The sequence below is a fragment of the Heterodontus francisci genome, chromosome 4 (genome assembly GCF_036365525.1).
Source record: "Heterodontus francisci isolate sHetFra1 chromosome 4, sHetFra1.hap1, whole genome shotgun sequence".
In the NCBI taxonomy this organism is placed as follows: Eukaryota; Metazoa; Chordata; class Chondrichthyes; order Heterodontiformes; family Heterodontidae; genus Heterodontus; species Heterodontus francisci.
The window spans coordinates 30,334,406-30,354,772 of NC_090374.1; the positions used below are offsets into that span (position 1 = coordinate 30,334,406).

General features: G+C 44.6%; 1 protein-coding gene across 1 annotated transcript in view; it reads left to right on the forward strand.

Moving 5' to 3' along the window:
• Positions 1-2,179: 2,179 nt before the first annotated feature.
• spcs3 (signal peptidase complex subunit 3) overlaps positions 2,180-20,367 on the forward strand; it is a 28,189-nt gene continuing 10,001 nt past the window's right edge. Inside the window, exons 1-2 of the mRNA XM_068029323.1 lie at positions 2,180-2,427; positions 18,578-18,651. Of these exons, the coding sequence (XP_067885424.1) occupies positions 2,285-2,427; positions 18,578-18,651 (217 nt within the window). The 5' untranslated portion in view covers positions 2,180-2,284. The remainder of the gene's footprint in view (positions 2,428-18,577; positions 18,652-20,367) is intronic.

Here is a 20,367-nt window from a genome sequence, read left to right on the forward strand (position 1 = left end):
TAACTACCTATCTACCTGTCCTGCTGTCGTCAGGGATCTGTGGACATGCACTCTGTGCTTCTTCACTTCCCAGTATTCTACCATTTATTGTGTATTCCCTTGCCTTGTTAGTCCTCCCCTATTACCTTACACTTCTCCATATTGAATTCTATTTGCTACTTTTCTGCCCACTTGACCAGTCCTTTGTATCATCCGCAAACTTCTTATTCGTTTCCCTACACTTAAGTCAAAATCATCTATACATACTTTGAAAAGCAAGGGATCTAGTACTGAGCCCTGTGGAACCCTACTGGAAACAGCCTTACAGTCACAAAAACACCCATCAACAATAACCCTTTGCTTCCGACCTCTGAGCCAATTTTGGATCCAACTTGCCACTTTCCCTTAGATTCTGTGGGTTTTAATTTTATAATCAGTTTGTCATGCGGTACCTTGACAAAAGCCTTGCTGAAATCCATATCGACTATATCAAATGCATTACCCTCATTGACCCTCCTTGCTGCCTCCTCAAAAAAAAATCAAACATGATCTTCCATTAACAAATCCATGCTGACTGCTCTTGATTAATCCATGCCTTTCTAAATGACAATTAATAATGTTCCTTTTTTCCAATCATTTTCCCATCATTGAGATTAGACTAAAATAAAAACAGAAAGTGCTGGAAAACTCAGCAGGTCTGGCAGCATCTGTGGAGAGAGAAGCCGAGTTAACGTTTCAGGTCAGTGACCCTTCATCAGAACTGGCAGATATAAGAAATGTAAAAGATTTTAAGCAAGTAAAGCAGGGGTGGGGCAAGTGATAACAAAAGAGAAGGTACACCTCCGCTCAGTCCATCAGCATGACCCCGAGCTTCTGGTTGCTTGCCACTCCCCCCTGCTCTCATGCTCACATATCTGTCCTGGGATTGCTGCAGTGTTCCAGTGAACATCAACGAGAGCTCAAGGAACAGCATCTCATTTACTGGACTGAACATTGAGTTCAATAATTTCAGAGCATGACGGGCCCCCCCCCCCCATTTTTTATCTTTTGTTATATTTTTCTTTTATTTTTTGCGTTTATTTTATTTTAGTTTGTTCAGTTTGTTTCTACTATGCTTACCCACTGTTTTATTTCATGATTGTGCTTGTGGCTGTTCAGTTTTAGGAACATAGGAAGATAGGAACAGGAGTAGGCCATTCAACCCCTTGAGCCTGTCCCGCCATTCAATGAGATCGTGACTGATCCGCGGTCTAACTCCATATCCCTTTGGTCCATATCCCTTAATATCTTTGCTTAACAAAAGTCTATCTCAGATTTAAAATTAACAACTGTTCTACCTTCAACTGCTGTTTGTGGGAGAGTTCCAAACCTCTACCACCCTTTGCGTGAAGAAGTGCTTCCTAACATCTCTCCTGAACGGTCTGGTCCGAATTTTTAGACTATGTCCCCTAGTTTTAGAATCTCCAACCAGTGGAAATAGTTTATCTTTATCTGGCCATTAACACCCTATCTGTACTAATGCTTTGTCTTTCAGCACACCATTAACATACTGTTTGCCTTTGCTCCATGACCTTCTGGTCAGCGATTCTGTGACCTTGTCCTATCAACACCTTCTCTTAAGTTATCTCTTGCCCCACCCCCGCTTTACTTGCTTAAAATCTTTTACATTTCTAATATTTGCCTGTTCTGATGAAGGGTCACTGACCTGAAACGTTAACTCTGCTGCCAAATCGGCTGCGTTTTTCCAGCACTTTCTGTTTTTATTTCAGATTTTCCAGCATCCGCAGTACTCTGCTTTTATATTATTGAGATTAGGCTGACTGGTTTGCAAACGAACCGTTTGCAACTTTGTCATCCTACTGACGCGAAGCTGAGCTTCTGTCTCCATATCCTCTCCATCACCAAGATCACCCAGCTGCACCTCACCTCCACAACATTGGCTATGCTTATGCACCCTGACTGCTGAACCCACATCCAGTTGTTTGTTAACTCTGGATTTAACTGACCTAATAGCTCTTTATGTGTTTTGGTCTGACCATGCACCTCTGAAGCACCTTGGGACATTTTATTACATTGAAGACACATTTGTGTAGTGTCACGTTTGAGCTCCTGACGCTACATTGTTAGGGTTGGGTGCCGGAATTCCGGCTCTCCGCCACTTGTTTCCCGGCGGTCCTGATAAGCAGGCGGACCCAGACCGGAAGTGCGGCCTGTCCGCTCTCTTTTTCCTTCCCCCGTCGTGTGTGCTGCAGTCGGTGCGGACCGCGGCTGCTCTCCCTCTTTGTGTCCGCACTCATTGTCCAGGATGAACACGGCACTGTCCCGGGCTAATTCGCTCTTTGCCTTCTCGCTGAGTGTGATGGCGGTGCTGACTCTCGGCTGCTTCTTGACCACCGCCTTCAAGGACCGGACCGTCCCGGTGCACATCCAGGTCTCCAAAGTCATGTTGTGAGTACTGGAGGGCCGGGGCCTCCTGAACTCTCTGTCCCGGGGGAGGGGGACAAAGAGAGGCTGGGCCCGGGCTGGAGGAAGGTTTGCGGCTCACAGACTCCAATAACTATCCCGGCACTGAATCTCCTGAATCCCCCCCCCCCCCCCCCATCCGTATCCCCACTACCTCCCCCCCCCATCCGTATCCCCACTACCTCCCCCCCCCATCCGTATCCCCACTACCTCCCCCCCCCATCCGTATCCCCACTACCTCCCCCCCCCATCCGTATCCCCACTACCTCCCCCCCCCATCCGTATCCCCACTACCTCCCCCCCCCATCCGTATCCCCACTACCTCCCCCCCCCATCCGTATCCCCACTACCTCCCCCCCCCATCCGTATCCCCACCCCCCCATCCGTATCCCCACTACCTCCCCCCCCCATCCGTATCCCCACTACCTCCCCCCCCCATCCGTATCCCCACTACCTCCCCCCCCCCCATCCGTATCCCCACTACCTCCCCCCCCCCATCCGTATCCCCACTACCTCCCCCCCCCCATCCGTATCCCCACTACCTCCCCCCCCATCCGTATCCCCACTACCTCCCCCCCCATCCGTATCCCCACTACCTCCCCCCCCCCATCCGTATCCCCACTACCTCCCCCCCCATCCGTATCCCCACTACCTCCCCCCCCATCCGTATCCCCACTACCTCCCCCCCCATCCGTATCCCCACTACCTCCCCCCCCCATCCGTATCCCCACTACCTCCCCCCCCCATCCGTATCCCCACTACCTCCCCCCCCCATCCGTATCCCCACTACCTCCCCCCCCCATCCGTATCCCCACTACCTCCCCCCCCCATCCGTATCCCCACTACCTCCCCCCCCATCCGTATCCCCACTACCTCCCCCCCCCATCCGTATCCCCACTACCTCCCCCCCCCATCCGTATCCCCACTACCTCCCCCCCCCATCCGTATCCCCACTACCTCCCCCCCCCCCATTCGTATCCCCACTACCTCCCCCCCCCATCCGTATCCCCACTACCTCCCCCCCCCATCCGTATCCCCACTACCTCCCCCCCCCATCCGTATCCCCACTACCTCCCCCCCCCATCCGTATCCCCACTACCTCCCCCCCCCATCCGTATCCCCACTACCTCCCCCCCCCATCCGTATCCCCACTACCTCCCCCCCCCATCCGTATCCCCACTACCTCCCCCCCCCATCCGTATCCCCACTACCTCCCCCCCCCCATCCGTATCCCCACTACCTCCCCCCCCCCATCCGTATCCCCACTACCTCCCCCCCCCCATCCGTATCCCCACTACCTCCCCCCCCCCCATCCGTATCCCCACTACCTCCCCCCCCCCCATCCGTATCCCCACTACCTCCCCCCCCCCCATCCGTATCCCCACTACCTCCCCCCCCCCATCCGTATCCCCACTACCTCCCCCCCCCATCCGTATCCCCACTACCTCCCCCCCCCATCCGTATCCCCACTACCTCCCCCCCCCATCCGTATCCCCACTACCTCCCCCCCCCATCCGTATCCCCACTACCTCCCCCCCCCATCCGTATCCCCACTACCTCCCCCCCCCATCCGTATCCCCACTACCTCCCCCCCCCATCCGTATCCCCACTACCTCCCCCCCCCATCCGTATCCCCACTACCTCCCCCCCCCATCCGTATCCCCACTACCTCCCCCCCCCAATCCGTATCCCCACTACCTCCCCCCCCCCATCCGTATCCCCACTACCTCCCCCCCCCCCATCCGTATCACCACTACCTCCCCCCCCCCCATCCGTATCCCCACTACCTCCCCCCCCCCCATCCGTATCCCCACTACCTCCCCCCCCATCCGTATCCCCCCACGACGTCTTTGAGCCGATGACCATGATTTATATCCGCCCCCGCCCCCAGCTACCCGCTTTTCACATTGTCTATCTGCTGAATAATATAATAAGCCTCACTCCATTCTCTGTGGATGGGCAGCCTGCTCCCCTTTTCGATGTCCTTTTTATTCTGTATCTTCTGTACATTTATATCTTCACACGTTGTCAGCTCGATCTTTTCAGTGGTGTCTGGTGTTTTGCACGGATCCATCAGCCTTTCACATCTTTGCATTCGCTTTCTTGATGTAAGGCCACACTCTGTGTTTTGTATGTTTCTCTCTGGGTTTGGGTCTTTTTCCACCCTCTATTCATTTATATCTCTCCACCTAAATGTTTGCTCTGATCTGACCGCTCTTGCCGTTGTGAGGAATACGTAGAAAGTTGCGTGCACCTTTTTTTGTCGTTGATTTTCTCTAGAGCGACTTACATGTGCCTAAAATGTATCTAAAAAACTGATTTAACAAACGGAGACACAAAAATTACACACGTTTGCGCCAGAGGTTTATAAATTGGGTTGAAAGTTTGTGTCTCTCCTCTGTGCCATATGGTAACAGGAGCTACTTATCACTTGTGTACAGTCGGGAAACGCTACCTGCTTCTCGCATTGCACATTCAAATGTTTTAATCAGAGCTGCACTTGTTTTTTCAACATGTCGTGGTTCAAGTTCAAAAGATAACTGCGGTTTCATTTCCGTTTTAGTAACTGCCAATTGCTATAGTCCACGTATAAGTAGCAAAAATACTGCAGTTACTGTCTGACCCACATGGAGGTTATTACGTTGGTTGGATGAATAAATAAAAGTGGTGATGCTAGTATAAAATGCGAAATGAAAACGGAAATACTCAGCAGGTCAGGCACCATCTGTGGAGAGAGAAACAGTTACTGTTTCAGGTTGATGACCTTTCATCAGAACTGTTCAGTCTAATATTGTTTGGTTAATTTTTTTTAAATTGAATACACTGGAAAAAAAGTTCCCACATTCACAAATCTAAGTCAAATACATTGCACCTTTTATCCGAACTGTTATGAAAGGTTATTGACCTGAAATGCTAGCAGTTTCCCTTTCCACAGATGCTGCAAGACTTTATTATTTCCAGCATTTTATAAAAGTTTGAGCTGAAGCTGAGGGTATATGAGGATGACGGATGTAAATTTTAAGTGGAGGGCCATACAATTGCTTTGACTACATTGCAGTTCTTGAGATGTCATTGATTGTTTTCAGTTGGGAAATATAGAAACTGGACATTTGTGAATCTTGTATGTTCTGCATGGTATAAACTCTCTTCTCTTGTTGGTATTGTAGAACTAGCTAAATTCAGTTTAGAAGTTTAGGCTGTCACCTTTTTTGATGGTTGGCCACTTTGAATTTAGCCTGTAAGTGTTAAAATCTACTACAGACTGGAGCTTATATTCGCATAGTGTTTTTGTGTATTGTTACGACCAGGTGAGGAAGGAGTTTAGGGTTCCCTCTCAGCCTTCACCCGGTCTTACTGTAACGGGGGTTAATTTTAAACACACTTTTTTTTTTAGCTCCCCTTGGTGAATTCTTCACTGCTTTCCAATTATCACAGAATAATACAGTGCAGAAGAGGCCCTTCGGCCCATCGAGTCTGCACCGATGCATTAAAACACCTGACCTGCCTACCTAATCCCATTTGCCAGCACTTGGCCCATAGCCTTGAATGTTATGACGTGCCAAGTGCTCATCCAGGTACTTTTTAAAGAATGTGAGGCAACCCGCCTCTACCACCCTCCCAGGCAGGGCATTCCAGACCATCACCACCCTCTGGGTAAAAAAAGTTCTTCCTCAAATCCCCCTTAAACCTCCTGCCCCTCACCTTAAACTTGTGACCACTCGTAACTGACCCTTCAACTAAGGGGAACAGCTGCTCCCTATCCACCCTGTCCATGCCCCTCATAATCTTGTACACCTCGATCAGGTCACCCCTCAGTCTTCTCTGCTCCAGTGAAAACAACCCAAACCTATCCAACCTCTTTTCATAGCTTAAATGTTCCATCCCAGGCAACATCCTGGTGAATCGCCTCTGCAATGCAATCACATCCTTCCTATAATGTGGCAACCAGAATTGCACACAGTACTCCAGCTGTGGCCTTACCAAAGTTCTGTATAACTCCAACATGACCTCCCTGCTTTTGTAATCTATGCCTCGATTGATAAAGGCAAGTGTCCCATATGCCTTTTTCACCACCCTATTAACCTGCCCTTCTGCCTTCAGAGATCTATGGACAAACACACCAAGGTCCCTTTGTTCCTCGTAACTTCCCAGTGTCAGGCCATTCATTGAATACTTCCGTGTCACATTACTCCTTCCATAGTGTATCACCTCACACTTTTCAGGGTTAAATTTCATCTGCCACTTTTCTGCTCATTTGAGCATCCCGTCTATATCTTCCTGTAATCTAAGACACTCCACCTCACTGTTAACCACTCGGCCAATCTTTGTGTCATCCGCGAATTTACTGATCCTACCCCCCACATAGCCATCTATGTCGTTTATATAAATGACAAACAATAGGGGACCCAGCACAGATCCCTGTGGTACGCCACTGGACACTGGCTTCCAGTCACTAAAACAGCCGTCTGTCATCACTCTGTCTCCTACAGCTAAGCCAATTTTGAATCCACCTTATCAAGTTACCTTGTATCCCATGTGCATTTGCTTTCTTGATAAGTCTCCCATGTGGGACCTTGTCAAAGGCTTTGCTGAAATTATAAGGCAAAGAAACTAGCCAGACAGATTTCCTTAGGTTTAAAGAAAAAGATTTAAATTATTCAAATTTGAGCTCTTAATTCGGTTAACGCCTACGGATGCGTGATGCGCCCACGCTAGCATGCATACATGATACACACATGCAGATAGAGACAGAAAAGAGCAGAAGAAATAAAGTGGAAGTAAAGAGGCAATATCTGAAGATGGTTTTTGTTACTGTCCTTTGAGCTCGCTGTGAAGTCCTTGATTGTAGTTAGGTCTTGCTTTTCGTTGGGGCCCAGTATTCTTCTTAAATCTTGTTCGAGGTAGAAGACTTTTCTCTTTTGAAGTTCATGTGTCCTTATTGGGTCCAGAGGCTTGTGAGAAAGAGATGAGAGCAGACAGGAGAGGTCATCTCACTTCAGGAGCAAACAGTCTTTTTTTTCAGTTCAATCTCTTTGTACAATTCAGAAAAAACCCATGTTGCCAAGCAGGTTAGTCACGTGACTAGCTGGTCTGACCACGTCTGTTTGTGGATTCTCTTGTCTTAGCCGACCCTGGAATGTCTCTTCTTGCACACGATAACTGGTGCTCAAAGTCCATTGTGGGTTAAATTGGAGCAGGGAATAACCCCTTTGTCCCTCCAAGCACTGTCTGTTAGTATGCAAATATTTTTTCCAGCCACGGCTAGTCTGTTTAACAAGTCATTTCCTCTCTCCAACAATTTAAAATTAATGTTTATATGACACAATTAATATGCTTTATTCTTGGCAAATGGAGGGTCTCTATGTGGGTGTTCAGTATGTAAGCCCTTAACTCATACCTTTTATCATCTCAAGACTTGATTTCTTTATTGTTCGCCTTGTCCGCCTACCCGTATTCACTCTTTTCTAAACTGCAATTTAGCCAAAACGTCAAAGTTTGTGTTCTCACCTGCCTTAAGATTTTATCTCCCATCATCCCAGTTATTTTGAAGCTCCCCTGGCATTCCAAGCTCTCATCTCTCCATAGGATCGCCCTTCTACCTCACCAACTTACTTCTTAGTCTTCACTCCCTCAACGGCCACTAGTCCTCCCGCCACTACCCACTATGTCCCATGCCTTCAGCGTCTCCACCCTGTCACTGTCCCCGCTTTCAAAAATCTCCAAAAGACCCTTCTCTTCAACTATGCTTTCACCTCAGCCACCCAACACCCCCTCCAGCAGGGTTTTTGCTCAGTGGCTCATATCGGGCCTGTTGTATTATAAATATGTAAGGTATTGTGTGTACACTGGTTTTACCCCGGATACCATTTTACCTGGAATATATACCATGTCATTTGCACTGATAATGTTGTCATGCTGTCATGAGAATGGAGTAAAGTTGGAGAATAAAATCAGATGCAGGTGTAGAAAGGAGGAAATTTAGGGGAAGACATTTTTTGGATGTATGACACAGGTGGGCCTCGGGAAGCTTCCTGTTAGCTGCCTTACTTTTTGGTGGTGAATGAGGAAGGCCAAAAGAACTTCTCAAAATGAATGTGAAACTAGTTGAAGGTATTATGGAGACTATGAACCATGAGAAATTTCAGTTTGTTGACTAGCAACTTCCTATGCATTTAGTTCTTTAGAACTATAACCTAACATATCTTCAAAGTGGAAAGATCTGTCTGTTGCATCTATCCTGATCTAAGTAGCACTGCCACTTTTACACAAGAAATGGGAGCTGGAGTAGACCATATGGCCCATCGAACCTGCTGCGCCATTCAGCACCATCATGGCTGATGCTAGGCGTCATGACTGATCTTTGGCATACTTTTAATCACTTTAGCACTTTGAAAATGGTGTAGGAATTGATCTATGTACAGAGAGCATATATTGGAGTGCAGGGTTAAGAATGTAATTGTAGCTGAGTTAGTGGTGCCTAAGTTGTCCTATTGACTTTGTGGAAATACAGGACTCAGCATCATGTATACAAAAGATTCATTGCAGTCACACAGGGCGTGTTGGATTACCTTGTGTCTCTCTCTCCATAACATTGGTGTCAATGGAATGGATATGCTTTTGACTCTAGACATGGTGAGCTCAAACAAGAAAAAATCCACTACTTTCCCCAGCCTATAGTAGTACAGTATTTTATGTGTTCCCTTGTGGGTCACCATTTACCTGAAATATTAATTGAACCAGCCGTAGGAGCACAGTGGCTACAGGAAAAGGATGGAGACTGGATGTTTTGTAGCCAGCTGCTCATTTACTGACACCTCAATGCCTTTCCAACAACTACGTGACTCAAGTTAAGAATGTGATGAAACACTCACCACTTGTTTGACTGTTTTTCTAATCGGAAAGTGTGACTCCAACCAGGACAAAGTAGTATGTTTGCCCATGCCACTGGATTTGATCACCATTCTTATCTCCCAAGTACATCTTCAAGTTACACTGTACTGACTCGACGTCTATTCCTATTTGTTCATTGCTGGGTTACTATTTTGCAACTTCCTACCTATCACCACTGTGGAAGCACAGTCACTATAAGGATTGCGGTGATTTATTACATTAAGTTTGAAAGTGATGTAATTCAATCCGAAACTAGGGTCTTAAGTCTAAACAAAGGATACTACTAATGTATAAGGGGCAAATTGGCTGTGGTAGATTGGGAAACTACATTAAAAGGTATGACAGTAGACAGGCAATGGCTAGCATTTAAATAATTAATTCATGGTTTGCAACAAATTTACATTCCTTTGAGGCACAAAAACCCAGCAGGAAAGGTGATCCAACCATGGCTAACAAGAGAAGTTAAAGATTATGTTAGCTCAAAGGAAGAGGCTTATAAAGTCACCAAAAGAATTGGTAAGGTTCAGGTGAGAACAGAAAGTGCCGGAAATAGTCAGCAGGTCTGGCAGTATCTGTGGAGAGAGAAACAGAGTTAACGTTTCAGGTCTGCAACCCTTCATCGGAACTTAAGAAAGGAGGGAGAGATCACTTCTCATTCTTCTAAACTCTAGAGAATACAGGCCCAGTTTCTGTAATTTCACCATCCCAGAAATTAGTCTGGTGAACCTCTGTTGTACTCCCTCTATGGCAAGTATATCCTTCCTTTGATAAGGAGACCAAAACTGTACACAATACTCCAGGTGCAGTCTTACCAAGGCTTTACACAATTGCAGCAAGACATCTTTACTCCTGTACTTGAATCCCCTTTCAATGAAGGCCTTCCTAATTACTTGCTGCACCTGCATACTAGCACAGGATTGGAATAAAAATTAGGAAGTTGGGCAGATTTTTGGTCAGTCAACCCCATCTGGAGTACTGTGTTCAGTTACACGAATTGAAATCAGAAAAGATATGTTGGCTTTGGAGCGGATACAGCACAGATTCACTAGAATAAAGAGTTAACTTATGAGGAACAATTGCATAAACCTGGTTTGTATTCGCTAAAGTTTAGAAGATTGAATCTAGGTCTTTAAAGTGAAAAGGAATTCGAAAGGTAGATAGAGAATTTGTTTCCTTGTGGTGGGGGTGGGGGTGGGGGGGGGGGGGGGGGGGGTTGGTGTGTGGAATCCAGAACAAAATGATATAGTTTTAAAAATTACACACCATTTCACACAAAGGGTAATGGAAATCTCTCTCCCAAAACTACTGTGGATACTGGTTCAAGCAAAACTTTCAAGGTGTGGATGCACTTTTTTTAGGGAAGGGTATCAAGAGATGTGGAGCAAAGGCAGGGAAATATAGTGTTAAGGTACAGATCAGCCATAGAATCAGAATGGTTACAGCACAGAAAGAGGCCGTTTAGCCCATCGTGTCTGTGCCAGCTCTTTGCAAGCGCAACTCAACCAGTCCCACTCACCCGCGCTTTTCCCGCAACCCTGCAAATTTTATTCCCTTCAGTGTTTGTACAATTCTGTTTTAAAAGCCCTGATTTGTATCTGCCTCCATCATAATCTCAGGCAGTGCATTCCATTCCAAATGTTTTTCCTCGTGTCGCTGTTATCTAACTAAATGGCAGAACCGACTTGAGGGACTGAATGGCTTACTCCTGTTATGTTCCTAATTTAAGTTACAAACATCTGGAAACTGTCCCTTCATTTGCATTATGAGTTCCAATCTGGCCCTCAGTGATATCCTTTGTTTCCTGCCTATAAACATCTACATAAGTGAGTTTGCATATTCTTGGTCCAATTCCAGTTGGCTGAAGGTGCAAAAATGACACTTAATTTAGGACTAAATGAAGCTTGCTGAGAGCGGCCATTGCTGTAGGTGGTTTGGGAATTGGAAATGTCACATTAATGTTGAAAGGTTCTTGAGGCACGTTGAAGAATCTTTGCATCTAACCATGAGCTGCTGACAGTGGGTCCCTGAAATGCATATGCTTCTGTGTTCCAGCACTATAGTCCTTCATTGTGATGACCTCCAAAATTTAAAGTAATTTGTAAAGTGGCAGTCTGCACTTCGAGTGGATAATTTTTCTCATGGGCAATTAGAGATGGGCAATAAAGGCTGGTCTTGCCAGCGATGCTCACATCCCACGAATGAATTTTAAAAAATCTATTTAGAAGCATAGAGAGCTTTTTCCCTGAATGCAGATAATTTCCAATTGTCCCCACGTCATTTATTAAACTTCATTAAGATGCAGAATAGCTGACCAATTCTCACTCCGCCACCAAGGTCCCTAATAATTGGTACAACAGCTGTCTGTCTCTCATACACTGGCATTGTACCAGAGATCAAGGCTGTATTGTGTGTGGAGTTTGAGTTTCTTATTTTATGTGGCCAGGGTCTCGAGGTCATCTGAAAATGCCAGACAGGTTTGCTTTGGGGACTGTGCTGGTGGCCTTTTATTTAAAGGCTGCAGCTGTTTGTTGGTATTGTTTTGTTTCCAAGTCCGAGTGGTTCAAAGTCTTTTGAGTCAGTGGAATAAGTATTGGAATATATTTTGGAAAATCTGTAGAATGGTACTGCAGAGTTCTCATGTGTAGTGGGAGATAGAATTGTTAAAAATATCATGTTCTATTTGTGTAGCTCAGCTGTTCCATCACACCGGGGCCCATAGTGACAAAATCTCTGGTGGCCCGGCTTAAAGAAAAACTTGGTCTTGAACCAATCAAGAGGAATTCAAATTCTGCTGTGGTTCTGGTTAGTTTCAAAATGATGGCAGCGAACTAGTGGTGCACAATGAGGAGGAAATGAACAATTAGAGAAAAATTAACAAAAGTACCAGGTGCAGCAGTGCGCCTGTGGGAGAGCTTAACACTTCATAGAATATAGGCCATACTGATTAGAAGTACCTGCTAGAATGGCTGCACAAATAGTGCCAAATATTTACAAACTTAACTGCCTGTACAGAATATAACATTAATTACCTAGTGACAAGTTACTCCTCAACAAAGACTTCAACAAATACAGCATTGCTAGAATATTAAACAGTCTCTGTTGGTGTCTTAAATCCTAATAGGAAAAATAGGAACAAAAGTAGCCCATTTAGCCCCTCAAATCTGACCCATCATTCAGTTTGATCTTAGCTGATCTGTACCTTGACTGTATTTACTTACTATTGCTCTATGTATCCAACTAACCTGATGGAACAATGCCTCCTAACTTGATATGTGCTGCACAAACAAATATGTATTCCTTCATCCAGGTCATTAACATACAGGATGAAATGTTGAGGTTCCAGTACAGGTCCCTGGAGAAACACCACTTGTCTCATTCTGCCATTCAGAGAACATTTCCTTTATGTTATTACATATCTTGATAACAGAAAATACCAGAAATGCTCAGTAGATCAGGCAGCATCTATGGAAAGAGAAACAAGATAAAGTTGGTCTTTCACATTTTTTTGTGAATGTGATAGCATTCCAGAAACATTGTGTCCGGTGTTGGTATTAAGCCAACTTGCCAGTGGGGTGAAAAAAGACTCATCCAAACTACCCCAGCCCTATCTCCTTCGTACCCCCATTGCACAGTTGTGAATCCTTCCATTCTCCACATCAGTCATCTTCGCCACTTTGAGCTAATTGGTTTTGGTGCAGCCCACTGGCATTTAAGTCACAACAACACAAAGTCGCTCCTTGTAGCCAGCAAGGAGGAGAAACTCATCCTATCAACCTGCTTTTTTCAAGCTATTGTTGTGTGAAGATACTTGCGCAGCATACAATTTTGGTGATGACTCATCATTGAGATGTACTGTTTAATGTTGTTTGCTACTTCATCAGTTCTTTTCCCCTCTTTGGTAATAGTTTCAGACCGGGGACAAGTAAGATGCACAGTATATCAGTCTATTATATATTGAATTATATGTATTTCTTTTGGAGTCATTAATTAACCAGTTTTGACAAAGTTCTTGACTTCTCAAAACTAAATATGAGGCAATATGGTATTTCCTGTCTTGATCTGTAAAAGAGATTACTAATGGGAGAGTCTCCCATTTTTCTAGTGTCTTGTACGCTATGTATTGGTCCAATCACTCCTTGTACAAATTCAAGAATGCTCCTTAACGCTTTATTAAAAATTAAAATGATCTGTGTAGATAAGGCTGCTAAATTTTCACAAAATAGTGAAAAGGCTGGTCACCTTTAACAAATATTTTATGTTCTAAATAAACCACCTTCCGGGGATAGACATTGAGATAATCAGAAAGCTGGAAATTATCCATGAAAACAAGTCTGCAAAAGCCTCCCTGGTCAACAAGATTCTCTGCTCCCTTTGTCTGAGTATACCAGTTGAGATCAGATATTGATGCCTGTACTGTAGGGTAGCACTAGTGCAGTCATCCACCCAATCCGTTGGGCTGCCATTAATCGCATATTCGCGTCACTCTCATGGAAGCATGTGCTGTTAATTGCTTTGTCATCTGATAACACTAGACAAGCTGAGAAACCCAGCTTGATACTTTTTAGAATTAGAATTAGAACATTACAGCGCAGTACAGGCCCTTCGGCCCTCGATGTTGTGCCAACCTGTGAAACCATCTGACCTACACTTCCATTTTCATCCATATGTCTATCCAATGACCACTTAAATGCCCTTAAAGTTGGCGAGTCTACTACTGTTGCAGGCAGGGCGTTCCACGCCCCTACTACTCTCTGAGTAAAGAAACTACCTCTGACATCTGTCCTATATCTATCACCCCTCAACTTAAAGCTATGTCCCCTCGTGTTTGCCATCACCATCCGAGGAAAAAGACTCTCACTATCCACCCTATCTAACCCTCTGATTATCTTATATGTCTCTATTAAGTCACCTCTCCTCCTCCTTCTCTCCAACGAAAACAACCTCAAGTCCCTCAGCCTTTCCTCGTAAGACCTTCCCTCCATACCAGGCAACATCCTAGTAAATCTCCTCTGCACCCTTTCCAAAGCTTCCACATCCTTCCTATAATGCGGTGACCAGAACTGCACGCAATACTCCAGGTGCGGTCTCACCAGAGTTTTGTACAGCTGCAGCATGACCTGGCCATGAGATTACCAGCGTTCTGGTCTGTGTCCTCCAATGACCATGGCTAATTGCAGATTGTCCCATTACAAAGGTAAGGCCAGATGAGGATTAGAGACCAATCTGCCCCTCTAGTTCATCTTTCCATAGTCGTGCATGATTTCAGCCCCCTCCCCTCCAATCTTAGTATCTTAATGGCCTTTGTGATCCCAAATTTGTGATTCCACTACTCTACTCAGATTATTCCAGGAATTAAGTATCTTTGTGTAAGAAAACTCTTTTGGTGTTGGTCCTAAACTTGTCTTCCAATATTTTGTCTTTTGCCTTGTTCTGCAGTCAAGGTTTAATTTGAATTAGAGTTTGAGATAAATCTTTTTTTCCCACTTATCTTTATATTCACTTTATCCTTGTCCTTTCAAGGGTAAAGAATCTAACCTTTCTTGTAACAGTCTTTTGACACCAGTCGTCAACTCAATTGCCTTTGCTCTTAATTCTCTACTCCCACTCCAGTTCTTTTATTTAAAAAAAACTAAGTGATTCAGCTGGTTAAATTGGTCATTGTTACTGCAATATACTACAATGGACAGTTTGAAAAAGGGGTTGTCAGGTCATTATCTGATGGACAAGATTTTTTTTCAATGTTTGAAGCTTCATTCTCATTCTACGTAAAAAATATATAGCTGTGGATTAAAGTGAGCTAATTGACTTTTGTATGGGTCAGTGCAAGAAGCTGTAGGTACTGTCAAAGGAGCCTTGGCAAGTTGCTGCAGTGCATCTTGTAGATGGTGCACACTGCAAAAAAAACCAAAAAAACAGCTTGCTTGTGTTTAAGTTGGCAGGGCGTGCGCTGGTGGTGGAGGCAATGAATGTTTAAGGTGGTGGATGGAGTCCCGATCAAGCGGGCTGCTTTGTCCTGGATAATGTCGAGCTTTTTGTTGTTGGAGCTGCACCCACCCAGGCAAGTGAGTGTATTCCATCACACTCCTGACTTGTGCTTTGCAGATGGTGGAAAGCTTTGGGAAATCAGGAGATAAGTCACTTGCCATAGGATACCCAGCCTCTGACCTGCTCTTGTAGCTGCAGTATTTAAATGGCTGGTCTAAATAAATTTCTGGTCAATGGGCTGGGGGATTTGATGATGGTAATTCTATTGAATGTCGAGGAGGTGGTTAGCCTCTGTTGTCAGAGGTGGTCACTGGCTGGCATTTGTGTCGCATGAGTGTTACTTACTACTTATCAGCCCTAGCCTCAGGTCTTTCTGCACATGTGCACGGAATGATTCATTATCTGAGGAATTGTGAATGGAACTGAACAATGGGCAACCATCAGTGAACATCTCCCCACCCCCCTCTTCTGACCTCATAATGGAGGGAAGGTCATTGATGAAGCAGCTGAAGATGGTTGAACTTAGGACACTGTTCTGAGGAGCTCCTGCAGCAGTTTCCTGGGGCTGAGATAACTGGCATCCAAAACGGCAACCATCTTCCTATGTGCTGGATATGACTCCAGTCAGTGGAGAGTTTTCCTCTGATCTCCATTGACTTCAATTTTACATGGGCTCCTTGGCGCCACACTCGGTCAAATGTTGCCTTGATGTCAAGGCAGTCACTATCGCTGCATCTCTGGAACTATGGCTGTGTTGGGAGCGAATACTGAAGTATGCACAGTATCTTGCTGATGTCTGAATGCTAGTGAAAGGTGAGGTTTATTGTGAATACATTTGTAATATGGAAACCTGTGGAGAACTTCATTACTAAGAAGCAGTAAAACCTGAGAGATGAGGGATTGCTGTGCTGTGGTTGTGTAATAACTTGTGCGTCTGAATTTTTGGTTTGCAAAAAAAAAACTTGCTTGTGTTTAAGTTGGCAGGGTTAGGATTGACACTGACCTTGTGCATTGAAAGCAGTGCCAGATCTTTTGATAGTCTACTTAGAATTAATTTTCCATCCTGACAGGTCTTGGGAAAAATTTTGGTGTTGCTTCATTAAATTATGCCGGTGGGATTTCACATTGTAGCTTTTAGAGTCGCTTGGGCTCCAGTCTGTGGAGATATGTACACACTCTAGACTAATCTCACACATTACATTCTAATAAAGGCAGTAGCATAGACAAAAGAAAAAGTTGCAGGGCTGTGGGGACAGAGCCGGGGAGTGGGAATAATTGGCGCTTTCAAAGAGCTGGCAAAGGCATGATAGCCTGAACGACTCCCGTCTGTGCTATAATGTTCTTTGATTGCACAAATGGATTCTACTGTGTCCGCTTATTTGAGCAATGAATGTGCTGCCCCAACTGAGAGTCTCTCACTGGCACAATTTAATCCAAAAATAGTCTTTAAGATGCAATGTTGATTACATGTAGTCATGAGAGATTTGAGATGTCAGTAAAGGTTGATGAGGTGAGATGAAAATGGGTGGGAGGAGGCTCATGTGGAGCATAAACACTGTCATGGACCTGTTGGGCTGAATGGCCTGTTTCTGTACTGTAATTATGTAGTGTTGGGACTATTTCCACTAGAACAGTCACTGCAACATTACCTCTGGTGTCCCCCAAGTATTGATCCTTGACCCCATCATATTTCTCATCTGCATGCCACCCCTCAACTTCATCATTCGAAAACGGTGTTAATTTTCACGTACACACTGACGACACTCAGCTGTACCTCACCACGCCTCTCAACTCCTCCAATGTTAAATTATCAGACTACTTTTCCAACATTGTGTACAGGATGAGCAGATATTTCCTGCAATTAAATATTAGGAAGACTGAAGCCATTGTTTTCAGTCCCCGCTCCAAACTCCATTCCGTTGCTACTGACTCCATACCTCTCCCTGGCAACAGTCTGAGATTAAATCAATCTGTTCACAATCTTGGTGTCATATTTTACCCATAGCTGAGTTTCCGACCGCGTATTTGCACCATCACTAAGACCAGCTATTTCCACCTCTGTAACTTTGCCCTTGCCTCAGCTCATCTGCTGCTGAAACCCTCATTCATGCCTTTGTTACCTCTAGACTTGACTATTCCAATGCAGTTATGGCTAGTCTCCAAAATTCTAATGTGTCTAAACTTGAGTGTCTTAACTCACACCAAGTCCTGTTCAGCTATCACCCCTGTGCTTGCTGACCTACATTGTCTCCCGGTCAAACAATGTCTTGATTTTAAAATTGTCATCCTTATTTTCAAACCTGTCCGTGGCCTCGCCCCTTCCTATCTCTGTAATCACCTCCAGCCTCTCAAACCTCCAAGATATCTGCATTCCTCTAATTCTGGCCTCTTGTGCATCCCTGATTTTAATCACGCCACCATTGGTGGCCGTGCCTTCAGTTGCCTAGGCCTCAAGGTCTGCAATACCCTCCCTACACCTCTCCACTTCACTTTCCTCATTTAAGGCACTCCTTAAAACCTACCTTCTTGGCCAAGCTTTTGGTCAGCTGGCTCGGTGTCATACCTTGTTTTGTAATGCTTCTGTGAAGTGCCTAATGAAGTGCGTTTCACTATGTTAAAGGCATTATATAAATGTAAGTTGTTGTAGCACAGAGACATCTTAATGGGGTTTGAAACCATAACCACCTGACTTGGGTAACAGCGTTATCAACTAAACCACACTGAAAACTAGTTGTAATGCTGCACAACCCCATATTTAATGCGCATTATTGAAAGAAAGACAGACTTGTATTCATATAGCATCTTTCCTGACCTCAGGACATCCTAAAGCACTTTACAACCAGTGAAGTATTTTTGAAGTATAGTAATTTAGGAAATGCAGCAGCCAATTTGTGCAAGTTCCCACAAGCAACAATGACCAGATAATCAATCTTTGTGATATTGATTAAGGACTAATTATTGGCCAGGATACCAAGGAAAACTCCTCTCCTCCTCTTCGAAATTGTGCCATGGGATCTTTTACAGCCATCTGAGCAGGCAGACAGGACTTCGGTTTAACGTCTCATCCAAAAGACGGCACCTCCAACAGTGTAGTGCTCCCTCAGTACTGCACTGGAGTGCTAGCCTTGATTTTTTTTCTCTGCTTATGTTCTGGAGTGGTACTTGAACCTTGGTGACTGACCTCTTACAGCATGTTTAATAACAAAAAATTATCTTGAATGTGGTTTACGTAATAAGTACTCAAACATTTTTATTACAGGAAAAACGTGGAAGATTTTACGGGACCCAGAGAAAGAAGTGACTTGGGATTGATCACATTTGACCTATCTGCAGATATCCTTTAAATATATTTTGCATAAACAAAACACTATGGATAATAGAGTGCAACATATGTGCCCAGTGATGGAGTTAGTGAAATTTGGTTACAATGATTGAGCAGCTGCCCAATACAAACAATCCCAAATCCTAACAAACTACATCTGAAGTTTAGCAGCTGAGCAGTTTGAGTAGCGCACTGGGAATTTAAGTAACTCGTCAGTAAACAGCCATGGTACTGCTCGAACTGCCAATGAATTCTTCCCTTCATTAGGTCTGCAGGAGTAATGTTGAAAGTTGATGTCGAAAGAACATCTTAATTCTAATATAACTTGGAATGCCTGCTGTCAGCCTTGCTTAAGTGCCAGTGAGCAGAACTGAGAGTAGGCAATCCTGTCACGTTTGAATAAAACCTGTAGACATTCTTTCTTCCTAGTACAAAGTGGTCCGTACAGGCCAGTAAAACAAAAGCATGCTAAATATGGATGAGAATTCATCAGTGTTTCTGTTCATCAAAATGGTAATCATCCAAACCAGATTCTCACTGTTCTTGCTGTAATTGGCTTGGAGTAAACTTGCCGTTCTGAGAATTGCTGGTGCCACAAAGAAATGTAATGCTGCTATGAAATCGCTGCCATCGGGGGAGCAGGAATCTTTTTTTGTCTACCAACTCCCAACCTGTGACCTCTACCACCTAGAAGGAAAAGGGCAACAGATGTATGGGAACACCACCACCTGCAAGGTCCCTCCAAGTCACACACCATCCTGACTTGGAATTATATCACTATTTCTTCACTGTCGCTGGGTCAAAATCCTGGAACTCCCTCCCTAACAACGTTAGCAGTTCAAGAAGGCGGCTCACCGCCGCCTTCTCAAGGACAATCAGGGTTGGGCAACAAGTACTAATCTTGGCAGTGACGCTCACATCCCATGAACAAATTTTTTTAAAAAAGCACGACACCGTGCACTATTGAGTATTTAACCCATTTATAGTTGGAGCAATAATTAGCGTTTCTTTTTGTTTAATAACACCACTAATAGATCTCCCGTAAAGATGCTTCCAGGTTTGGATTACAAGGGGTACAGATAGAGAGTTGGGTCTGGCGGGGCTGGGAATGCAGAGTCCGCTGGGCAGGAGAACAAAAGCCGCCAAGATGGGACAAGCTGAAGGGTTCAGTGTTGGTAAGGAGGGTAGACAGAGTTGAGTTGGGAGCATTGGGCTCAACCTTTGGCACGCTCCATAGCAACGAGACTAAAATAACAATCGCATGAATCATGCATGCCTTTTTATGACCACTTTTCTTACAGTTCTGTGATCTTGTTGGTCCTGGTCAAGAGCATGACAGATAACACAACGCTGTTAGACAGGAGCAAAGTAAAAATTCAATCATACGGACCCCCAAAACTTATAAATAAAATGCATTTCTTTCGAAGTTCCCAATCTCAGCTTGTCCACATGAGCTTTCTAAATTTCAGGTAAAATCCCATCTGCCAGCAACACCTTTTACATATTCTTTGTAAGAAACTTGTACATTAATGCATCACTCGACTAAAAATGGCCCATAACTCCATTATATATCTGAGTCTTTGCACCCTGATTCATGTAGCATTCTCCTGAAAGCCTTTTAGTAGACTCGTGAATAAGGGAAATCAAATTATAGGAAATGGGCACTTGGGGAAGGACTCGATCTGTGTTTCAAGCCTGTAAAAATTTGAGTATGTAATGGTTCAGGA